The sequence below is a fragment of the Xiphophorus couchianus genome, chromosome 20 (assembly GCF_001444195.1).
Source record: "Xiphophorus couchianus chromosome 20, X_couchianus-1.0, whole genome shotgun sequence".
In the NCBI taxonomy this organism is placed as follows: Eukaryota; Metazoa; Chordata; class Actinopteri; order Cyprinodontiformes; family Poeciliidae; genus Xiphophorus; species Xiphophorus couchianus.
Window position 1 is genome coordinate 13,754,680 of NC_040247.1, and position 11,743 is coordinate 13,766,422.

The 11,743-nt window shown below is 37.2% G+C and overlaps 1 protein-coding gene across 5 annotated transcripts in view; it reads left to right on the top strand.

Annotated features, from left to right (window-relative positions):
* cacna2d2a (calcium channel, voltage-dependent, alpha 2/delta subunit 2a) overlaps positions 1–11,703 on the top strand; it is a 219,918-nt gene extending 208,215 nt beyond the window's left edge. For all 5 annotated transcript variants that reach the window (XM_028001954.1, XM_028001956.1, XM_028001955.1 and 2 more), the window contains 5 exons: positions 1,450–1,505; positions 1,600–1,723; positions 1,943–2,052; positions 2,179–2,261; positions 4,619–11,703. In XM_028001954.1, the coding sequence (XP_027857755.1) occupies positions 1,450–1,505; positions 1,600–1,723; positions 1,943–2,052; positions 2,179–2,261; positions 4,619–4,741 (496 nt within the window). In that variant the 3' untranslated portion in view covers positions 4,742–11,703. The remainder of the gene's footprint in view (positions 1–1,449; positions 1,506–1,599; positions 1,724–1,942; positions 2,053–2,178; positions 2,262–4,618) is intronic.
* Positions 11,704–11,743: the final 40 nt, after the last annotated feature.

Below are 11,743 nucleotides of genomic sequence, written 5' to 3' on the forward strand. Positions count from 1 at the left end.
TCCATTAGTGCCGACATTTATTCCCTGTTGTTGCTACCATCACACCTGAGCTGCCAAAAGGACACTTAAGCAACTTATTACTTTTATACAAGCAGCAACAGCAAAGGACATCAAACTTTTTTATAGGCTGAAGCCTGATAAAAAATGTCTCAATCTGTAGCTCTGTTGTAGATAAGAACAAAAAATGGCTGTGAATGAATCTTCAGTTGTTCCTGTTTATATTTAAGTTATTGTTTCTTTCGCAGCACAGCCATAAAATACTAGAAATGCCTCAGATTATGGACATGAGCCATCGCTTCAAATGTTATGGGTCTGTGATCTCTGGTGGTGATCTGCCATTTATTTTGTCATCATAAAAAAAACTGAGTTATCTTTTCAATGTTGAACTATACATGGCAATATTTACAAACTACAAAATGCTAAAGTAGGGCTGGGATATTTACCTTTACTCTTTGTTTTTCTGTGGTAGTTCCATTAGCGTCAATAAATATCCCGTTCAATAATAACTAAGTAGTTATTTGTGGATTTGTTTTGTAAATTTGTGTAAGTGCTTTGACTACAGTGACATGCAGTCCCAAATAAAAAAGACTGCAATGGAGTTTAAATAATTATATTATATTTTTTGTGCCAATAAAATACAAAATATTCTCCTTTGACAATTATTTCAACTATTATGGACTATAGTGTCTATTATCAGTAGATAATATTGGTGTTGTTAACAGAGGTGAGCAGAGAACCCAAAGAATTTACCCAAGTAGGAGTAGAACTATTTCAACATATTTTTACTCAAGTAAAAGTGAAATATTTACTAAACAGGCTACTCAAGTACTGAGTAACTGATTATAACATCAGTCATTTAATATTTAAGTCATGCAGATTTCCAAATCAATTTCTTTCAGTATAAAACTTATGAAACTTTAGCAAAAACTGCTGATATGCGTCTGAGTCTGGTGAATATTTGGTTAAAACAAACATGTTCTTAATTCAGTGAAGTTACTGAGAAACCAGAAATTTTACTCAAGTAAGAGTAGCAGTACTTCATACTAAAGTTACTCAAGTAAAAGTAAAAAGTGAAATGTAGTAAAAATACTCTGAAAAGTAGGGTTTTTTTCCAAAAAGTAAATGTAACTAGTTACTACCCAATTCTGGTTCTTAGTAACCTCTTTGATTATAGTTTAGTTTAATATTTGTCAGTCTTTTTGGGAGATAAGGAAATCCACAGTGGCGCTTTTTGCTAACTAAAAACTATTTTAATGAACTGTATAAAAAATGTTTCAGAAGTTCTTTCCCCTCCAGCTCTGTCTTCTTGAATTAATGTCTGCCTGCAGCTCTCTATACTGTATTTTATGGGTTTGTTTGACAAAACAGCAAAAAATATAACTCCACATAATTTTCCTCTAACCTGTTACTGGTTTTCCATGTTGTTAATTGCATCTCTTGTCACAACAGGTCCTTGTTCCAACAGCTTTTATACGGTTTGGCTTATCACAGCTGGTTTGTCACAGGTGAGTGTGAGCATAGTTTTAAATTCACCATCATTGGACATGTGCAGAACCTCGGGTGACCAGCGTGTCTCTGTCTGTTCTGCTGATCTTGCAGATGAGGTGGAAGCAGAAGTAATAGAGTCAAAAGAGAGGAGCTGCGTGATGATCCAAACCCAGTACTACTTCAGTAACCTCAGCAACTCCTACAACATCCTCCAAGACTGCGGAAACTGTTCCAGGTCATGCATGTGTCCTTTCACGCAAATCATGTGAATAGACAGAGGCACGGTTGGCAAGCAGCCTGTAAACCTGCGTCGTTTTTAAATGAAATGGTCACATTATTGGCTAAATGAGCCTTGTAAGGCTGTCTCATAAATCTTGCTGATCCATTAGCAAATGAGTGCGAGATGCAAGCAAGCAGAGGGAGGCTGTTGACAAAGCTGTCTTTTTCACTGCAGGCTGATTCATGCCAAAAGGATAAACAACACCAACTTGCTGTTTGTGGTAGCAGAAAAGCTGCCATGCAGCTCCTGCGAGATAGAAGATCTTTCCCAGGACAAGGAAGAGTGTATCCTTTCCACTTTTTACACACCAGCTGCTACAGACACAGTAACAAACCTGCCTCTCCTTCAACGCTGTTGGGTTTTTAATTCCTAGAATATTTTAAATGTTCCTTAATGGAGTAATAAATCAGTCAAGGAGGAAAATCCGTGTGAAGAAATGACGACTGCACGGTATCGAAAAGGACCTTCCACTTGCTTCGACAGCAACGCAGCTGTAAGAGTTTTAGATGTTATTAATTTCCGCAGCTATTGAGATTTATTCAGTCAGCTAGTTTTACCGCACTTGTTCAGGGACAACCAGACAATAACACATTTGGAAATCATAGAAAATTCCATTATTTTCAAGATCGTCACTTTCCTAAAATAATGGCACAAGTCATTTTTGCCAAAAGTGCTTTTGTAAAAAAAAATCACCACCTATCTTTCTTTCCAAAATATTGTAGGAAAAACAAAAATCACTTTTGGGAAAAAACTTATTTTAGGAAGGTAATGATATAGCCGTTCATATTATTACTTTGTAATTAAAACATACTGATGTAATAATTTGTCAACACTCTAGCATAAGTTGGCTCAAGATAGCACGCAGTCTCCTGCTGTGAAAACGTTTTTATTGTCCTAAATGTGTATTAATCCGCACCTGAAAATAGTTCCCTAAAATGTGTCATAATGCAAGAGCAAATTCCAGAATATGAGCAATCATTAAAGCAACAACCTTATTTTATCATCAAAACCTGTTTTCAAAGGTTTCAGACAACCATAAAATCCTGTTATTATAGGCTCATTTGACAACCTAAATGTAAAAAGATATGTAAGATGAAGTACATAACATGTAATTGAGTATATTTTACTTTATGTTCTGTTGCGTGAATAAAGACCACCTACTTTTCTGGTTTAATCAGAGAGAGAATGTAAAAATACATTTGAAAAATGTATTTTTCAAATTTACTAATGACGTAACTGATGGGAATTGAGGTACAATCCATCAGGGATTAGATAATCCAGGAGGCATGTACCTTGATAACAATCCTAACACACACAGGGCTGCTGATAGAGTAAAGAGAAACATAAAATTTGATACCTTTGATTTGAGAACACTGGACCCAGGTATTCATGGAGTTTCAGCACCGAATAATTAAAATCAACACATTCTTGAAATCCCCTCTAAAACATTTACAACTGTCTATTTTAACAGTTCTAACACCAAATATACCTTAATAACCATTAATACACACAGAGAAAAAGCTTCGTTGCAGAAGCTAAAATTACAGGCTTCCTTATCGGAGTTACAGCCTTTCAACGGAAATGGAAAAAGAAAAGGAATGACGGTCCTCGATTGGCTGTCAAGTAGCATTGCAGCTAAATATTTCAGCTATACAAGCTGCATTTGTTTGCTAATATTTAGGATGCGCTCTGCAGAGAAATGAGGGATCCACTGTATGTGTTATCAGGGGATAAAAGATCAACATTAAATAATAAATAACCCCAATAAATTCAACAAAGTGATTCCAAAGCATTTTGTTATTGATTTATCAGTGTCAAGAAACTTTTGATTTATACGCTATCACTTCTTGTTTCCTTTGGATAAAAATATGATTCAATCCATATTTCTATTTCTCTCTTTAAAACTGGAAAGACAAAAAAACCTAAATGAGGAAGTTTATAGCATCTCAACGTCCTCTGATAAACAAGACGAGGACGGTAAGAGAAGCAAAAATGAATTTCCACGGCTCATTAAGAGAATTACAGCGAAGAATTTGATCTTGGAGTCAACAATGTTTATTTAAAGTTTTAGATCTTCTACTGGGGTACCAATAATAGTGAAGTATTCTACTTGTTTTTATATTTTTCTGAATAATTAGTCTGCATTCATTTTTTCAAACTCTTCATTTTGATTTCAAACGGTTGTATACTCAGAGTCGTGTCATTAAACTGTTCCCTTTATAGGCAGAAATAGACTTAAAGCAGATTCTGATTTTACGTACATTTTTTCCCAAAATGTTATTCAAGTGAATGTAATTGAGTAAATGTAACTGGTTACTACCCAATTCTGATTTTTAATAACCACATTGATTATAGTTTAGTTTAATATTCGTCAGTCTTTGTGGGAGATAAGGAAATCAACAATGGCTTGCTTTGCTAACTAAAAGATGCTCACAGGTCACACTCATCACCTGTGAGTAAGACTTTTCAAATGTTGATGTAGATGTAAAACTAGCTGCAACTTTTCTGTGTAAGTTTTGGTGCTCACTCAGCATTTCAGATATTTATTATTAAAACCTGACTTAGTTGTTACTCTGCTTCCCTCTGAACACTTTCCAAAAATGTCAGCTTGACAGTAATTAACGGAAATGTTGATTAAATAGATTCAGATACAAATCTCAAACCCGCGAGGTTTGAGATTTGTATCTGAAGGTAATTTCTGAAGATTAGTCCAACTAATTTGGTCAAAATTATCCCAAAATGAAAAGCGCACACTCCAGGCTACAATCAGGAACTATTTTACATTTGCAGTCAGTATTTTGGAATTGAAAAAAGATGCGTAAGTCTGATATCTTCTCTGTCGTTTTGCAGGAGAACACGTCAGACTGTGGAAGAGGTCACTCCTTCCGTCCGCCTCTCTACACCCTCCTGCTCATTCAGCTGCTGCTGCTTTATTCAGCTCTCAGCCCCCATCATCACTCTCTGTTACATTAACTTCATTCTCCTCATCCTCGCTCCCTTCCCTTAAAAAAACCCTCCATCCCTCCCGACTCTTCGCCTCCATACCCGCATCCTGATGTTGTTTTACTCATAGTTACTTGCGGGACCTCCTGTCGCGGTCAGTTGGAAGCCCAGAGTGCGGCGCCGTCCAGCTCGGACGCTGGACGTTTGTGTCCTCAGCCCGACCAGCCTACATCTCCAAGCCAAGCTGTCGGTGCAGGACCGTCAAAGCACCCCAGAAAAGAGAAAACAACCCCCTTGTTCTCCAAATACCACCTTCATCTAGATAAGAGAGAGATCCTGATACAGACTGGAGATTTGGGGCTGACTGTCCGCCCTCCTCCTCCGATGACCGGACTTCTTCTTCTCCTTCATCTCAGAGTCTCACCATCTGCCTCTCGTAAGGCTGTGGACCCTCCAGCCAGCTATTCCACCACAGACGATAATAAGAAAAAAGAAAAAAAAACTAAACAAGTATTCAAAATGTCAAGTATTACCTGCTGAAGTGATGAGTATTCCAAACATGCCGTATGCTTAGGATTTAATTTGAAAAGAAAGTTAAGTGTTAACCTAAAATGCGCTATATCTACTTGCCAAAATGAGATATACTTTCACGTGGTCTTATTTTTGTAGCCAAAAACACAAAGAGGAAACCAGAATTAGATTTGCAGCAGCTGAATTCTGACTCATTTTGTGCAGCTCTAATTAGTAGATTATTGTTTTTTGTTTGTTTTTTTAAGAAACAAACGAGATCCACTGGGGAGCATTGTTGTAATTACACGATAGAATACCAAGCTTTTCTTGAAGTGTTTATTATAGTCTATCAGTGCTAGTGCTTTCTGGCTCGCAGGCCCCCAGGCTGTAAAATCTGAATCAGCGTTCGGTTGCTGCTGGAACATTGTTGATGTCGTGTGGTATTACTCTCTCTTTTACGATCAATCGAACCATTCTGACCTCGGAAAAAAAGAAGAAGAAAAAAAAAAAAACTCACCTCTTAAAGAAAAAGTACTTCACCAACGCTCCGAATCACAGTTGTCGTGTGTGTATGTGGTTTACTCGTGTCAAAATCAAAGCCTTTCTTTGGGACGGGCCAATCATGTCTAATTTTACCTTTGACTGACACTGTTTAATCTTTAAAACCATCCGCTGCTGGGGGATAGGGGCTTTTTTTTATTTTCCATCTATAGCGCAGTAGGAGCCACTAAATATGGTGATCACGTACAGTAGTAGTCACAGTTTGTCCTTTCTCCATTGCAATGTATGGATTTTCTTTATAATAATAATTGTTTTCGTTCAGACTCCCGCGTTTAGGAGCTGTTTCATAGTGCCTTTACGCACTTTGTTTTGGCTGTATAAGAGTGAAGCTACTGTATAGTACCTTTATAAAGCGCCATGTTTGAGGCTTGGGACGCTGCAGGAGACTGAATCTGTCGGCTGATGCTGTAGAACTAGCTTTACACTGAGCCTCCGCGCTGACCGGCTCCGCTTAACGTCCTTCCCCCCCTCCAGAGCCTCCGGTCCGCCGTCACACGGGGATTACTATACAGTTCCTTTACAAAACCATGTATAGAGCTATGATACACTATTGATATACAGTGAGTTAACTGGCCATAGTGTGTTCGTAGGGCCACCTGACTGCTATCATTCTGCCTGGTTTGTGTGTGTTTGTGGACGTGTGTGTATGTGCGTTTGTTTTAAAAGCCCTCGAAAGGATCTTCGGTTCTGTGAGCGGGTTTGGGGGCGGGAGGCGGGGGTAATATTTGAGCTAGAACAGCTGTTTCTTACTGTTTCTGTGTGGCAGCAGACAAAATCTAGTGTTGTGGTGGAGAAATAAACTAAAAGATCCACCTGTTACTCTGGTCGTGAGTTTACATGAAGTCACAGAGCTTCGTATGCATATCAGATTTGGTATCGATGAATTTGAATCATTCTTATAGGGCTGGACAATAAATCAGTGACATAAGTCGTAATAAACACGGGATCAGCATCAATAGATAATATATCTGATGGAATTTCACCGAACTCTGATCCATAACCGCACAGCATTCTGGGAATTTAAGCAGAACATCACTTCTAGCTGCTCAACCTCTCAAGGAACGCTAAGAAAGATTTGTGGCGTTTAGTAACTCACTCACTCTTTGGTTACCTAGCAGTAACTTGAGAACTTCCGGTTACCTAGCAACAACCTGTTGAGTAACTTGCGCAGCAGCAGTTTAAGGTTTTGCCTCATAAATGCTCAGAACAAAAACAGTCACGCCACCAGTTTGGTAGTATTTCAGATATTTAAAACAAAAAAATCTAATGAAATATTATTGATATCAATTGATATGAAACTCTTATATTGTGATGTGTTTTTTCAGCAATATCATTCAGACCTACATTCTTAGAATAATTACATATCACCTCTGTGATTTTGGATAAATAATAATTCAATTTTCTACAAATACACAATCTCAAATGTATTATTTGGCTAAATTTAATAGTTGGATAAACATCTTCTGCACATTTAACTTCATTTTGGGGTTCAGTTGCTGCTTATGGTATTGGCATGCTGCAAAAACATCAAATCCTATCAAGTAACTTTGGTCTAGTTTCTAGTCCAAATATCTTGCTGAAAAATCACTTGTAAGCTAGTTTTGTCTTCAAGAGTACTGAGGCATTTGCACTTGAACCAAGTCACAAATACTCGGTGGGATTTGGTGTTTTTGCAGTGTGCAACAATTATGAAGAGGGACTACCTCAAAATTACTCGACTTCAGTAGAAATCAACAACTGAGTGTCTTAGAAATTTGAAATAGATGGAAGTTCCAACAAGACAAAAATCCCAATCAGAACCAAATTTTCAATGGATAAAGCTGGCTAACAATAAGTTTCTGAAATGGCATTGACATCAAAATGTGTGATCTATGCTTAAAACATGGGTCTGTGCCAGGAAACAAACAGTTTTTAATGAGCTCTACCAATCCTGCCAAGAGGAAAGGTCAAATATCCAACCAGGAATGGAAGGAACTAGAACTAGAAAATATCCAACGTAAACTAAAATGTTTTTTAAAAAACTAAGTTTTCCAGCAAAAAAAAAAGAAAATATTTATTAAATCCATGGGATATATACAGATAGTGTGCATGTAAACCTCTGACCAGAAGTGATAGGTGCCACTCTATTTAAATGTTGATGTTGAGGAGGTGAAGAATGTGTAGTTTTAGTGTTTTCTGTCTGAATGCAAAAGAGTTATCAAAGCCGTTTTAAATGCCTTAGTGTTACTCAGTGAGGAGATTTGATTCCCCACTTAAACCCCGTTTCTCATGGATATCTAACCGATTCTAAAATACTCCCTTCACAGACTTTTCTTAGTGTTATGCATTAAGGTGCACTGAGCTCTGATTTATTTATTTATTTTTTACTTATTTTCTCTCCTAATGAATTGTTGATCGGTGCATGTTTGCATTAAAAATGCTTGAGCGCGGGTGGGAGATTTCCCGTTTTAAAAGCCTCTGACCTTGGATGTTCACACCCACTCAGATCTCACTGTGCAGCTCAGGTGAGAATGAGTCATGCAACAGTTTGAACCTTCACCACACACTCTGTACAGTCCTCGGTACTATTTGATGTGACAAATCACGCTGGCACAGTAACTGCAGCTCAGCTCCTAGTAAACCTGAGACAAAACAAAAAAGAAAGAGACTGTTAAAGGAGCTAAATTTAAAGCTAAAGAGTATTATTAATTGGACTCTTGGCGTCTTTTGATGCCTGATGCAGTTTTACTTTTCTGGCATTTGTTTGTCTCTGTCCTGTGCCATTAATTCTGTCTGTAATTCCCTATTTCCACTGTCTGTAAATGAACGCTAAACACGTGCCTGTGGAAATGTGCCCCCTGATATTTCCCCTTTTCCAGGATCCGTACACTAAATATGAAAACCTACACTTTGTGCACCTGCACTGAGACGTTGTGCACACACACCTGTAAGCAGACGTGGTAATGACACTTATTTGTGCCCAGTTGGGAGACGCTGAACCGGTGGGCGGACGGAAGACAGGGATGTCAGTCCACAGGTGTTTTTTTGCAGGGTTCCTACCGATCTCAAAACTTTCATACTTTTCCTGTTTGTAGTTTTTGCCACATTGAAGAACAAAACCTTATCCTCAAATTACCCAAATCATCATCTGAATTTTGATTCATCGGTACAGTAAAAGGCATTTAAATGTTTGTTGGGGAATGTGGACTGAGATTATCAGTGTTTTAAAATCTATTTAAATTAAGAGTTGTTCGATCAGGACTAGATCATCCTGTACTAAGTCCAGAGTCTTTAAAGCCGATTCTGATCTATAACATCTTGATTTATCGCAGATGGGTGACATGAAGCCTACAAACCTGTAAAATGGTCAATTTTTATCTATGACTAACTGTGCCTTTATATGTTACCCAAAATTAAAAATCATGAGTCAAAGTTAACAAATACGGTAACACTTTATTTGAAGGGGTGTGCATAAGACTGACATAATACTGTCATAAACATGATGTAACACCCGTTACGAATGAATGAATGATTATGACTGTTGTCATGAAGTGTCATTCAGTAAATAATAAGACTTTAAACGCAAAGTTGGACTTTCAATGCAACCTTTAGTACAACTTTGCATTCAAAGTGTCATTATTTACTGAATGGCACTTCATGATAAGTCATAACCATTAATTCCTTCATGTTCATAACAGATGTTATGTCAAGTTTTTTGACATGTCAGTCTTATGCACACCCCTTCAAATAAAGTGTTACCACAAATACCCATGCTGAGATGTGGCAAAAGAAAGATTTAATATAAAAAATAACCACTAAACACATTTTTCTCAGTAAATATGTAACTTTACAGGAACTAGTGACGTTAAGTTCTCACCTGATGACAACATGAATCCAAGTGAAACACACATACAAGCCTGCTAAAATGTGTTAAGGTGAATTTCATCCCCTCTACCGTTTTATCTTTAGATGGATTTTTCTCCATTCCTCTAGTCAAAGTTTTTCTCAACCCCTCACCATGATGTTACTTCCTCAAAACGTCACTGTCGGTCCAGTGATTCTCCCAGAATTTGATCAACTTTTCCAAAAGCTAGACAGCAGAGTTAAGATGCATAGTTTTTCTTCAGCAGTGGAGTCTTTTGCAATGAGTGTAGTAGAGACAATAGCTGTTTTGTGCATTCGGGGTTTTTTTCTGTAAAATCACTCCACCTACTAATTCCAGGTATTTTGGAAGCTCTCTGTGGATCATCCTTATGTCCCCCTGGTTATTATTTTATCTTTCTGCGATAATGATGTGGATTAAGGTGAAATAATTTTCTTTCTACTTTTTGATCGTGGATCCAGCGGTGCACTGGTACATTTAAAGATTTAGAAATGCAGATGAGATGTTTCTTGTGCAATAATGGTAATGAGAAGACCTTTTGATGGACCATGAATTAGGCTTAAACCAGAGAATATTCGTCGACACCATCAGGGGGCAGAATTGCTTTCTGAATAACAGTCATCAATACTTGTTCTCTGTGTCTTTATACATTTTTCACGTAATTTCTAAATTAATTTGCGTTTGTTTTTTTGTATGTGTGGATTATTTGCATTCTTACTGACATGTGGTGCAAACTTTGTCAACAACAGCTTTAGAAATACAGCTCTGGAAAAAAATGCACTGAACCTCATTAAAATCCTCCTGGTTATTCCACCAAATATTGATTTCTGAACTCTTTCTGAGTTAAAACATTAGTATTGTTGTTCCTAAATTAATATTACCTTGTTTTCTTTGCGTTATTTGAGGTCTGAAAGCTCTGCATCTTTTTCATTATTTTGATCATTTCTCATTTTCTGCAAATAAAAACTAAACTTTTGCTTGGAATATCAGAAACATGCTGTCAATAGTTCATAGAATAAAAGAACAATGTTCATTTTACTCAAACATATACATATAAAGAGTAAAATCAGAGAAACTGATCATTTTCAGTGGTATCTTAATTTTTCCCAGAGCTGTCTATTTAGTCAGAAAATAGGTGAGATGTTTAGTAGCTTTACAGGAAAACAAAACTTTAAATTATAGAATAATTACTTCAATTTCTTATCATAGATTGGTAAAATTCTCAAATCAAATCCCATAATTTTGTGTCTTTTTTTTCAAGATTGCGTAGGAGCCCTGTTTCTGTGTGAGCTCAGGGAGTGGGTCTCCACAGAGCAGCACGGGCCCAAACAGACGAATCCTGCAGCTTCATCTTTGCGTGAATCCCGACTGGAAACACGCATCTGATTTCTCTGGTTTGACAGATTTCCTTTTGCCAAAAACAGAAAAATAACAACAAAAAAAAACAAAGAAAAACTATATCAAATTGGACCAGCTTGGGGATGAGAGGGAGGGATCAGCTTTAAGACATCAAGCAATGTTTTCATAAAGAGCGTCCCCCCCGCGACCCTCGCTGCCTCTGTGTTGGTGCGTCTCTGTGGGAAAGACGTGCGTATGTGATTCTGTAGTCTGTAGTCTGGTGCTATGTGACCATGTTTGACAAAGAGTGTGAAAAAACAGCAACATTTAGAGAAAAAAAAAAGAGTTAAATCAGTCAAAGTTAAAGTGATGTTTAAAAAATTATATATAGGAAAACAGCACTGTTGATAAGTTTGAGATCTGACGTCGAAATGGTTTTCTTCTCTTTTTTTTTGGGTTCTGTTTTTGTTTTACTTATTGTACGTGTGTGTGAGCGTGAATGTTTGTGCGTGTGGAAGATTTAGCTCCTTCTCTTTTGGGCACTGGTCCATGTCGCTCCATTCTTTTGTACAGATGAAGCTTAAGAGAAAAAAAAATAATGAAACAAAAAGAAGAAGAGGGCAAAATTTGTAAAATATTGTGTCTGACTCCTTGTAAAATATTTTCAAATTGTTTATTACAGAGAATCAGTTATTAAATAATGTTCATATTTTTCACTTCATCTAACTGTGTGGTGTGTTTATTTATCTGCGGGCAAAAAA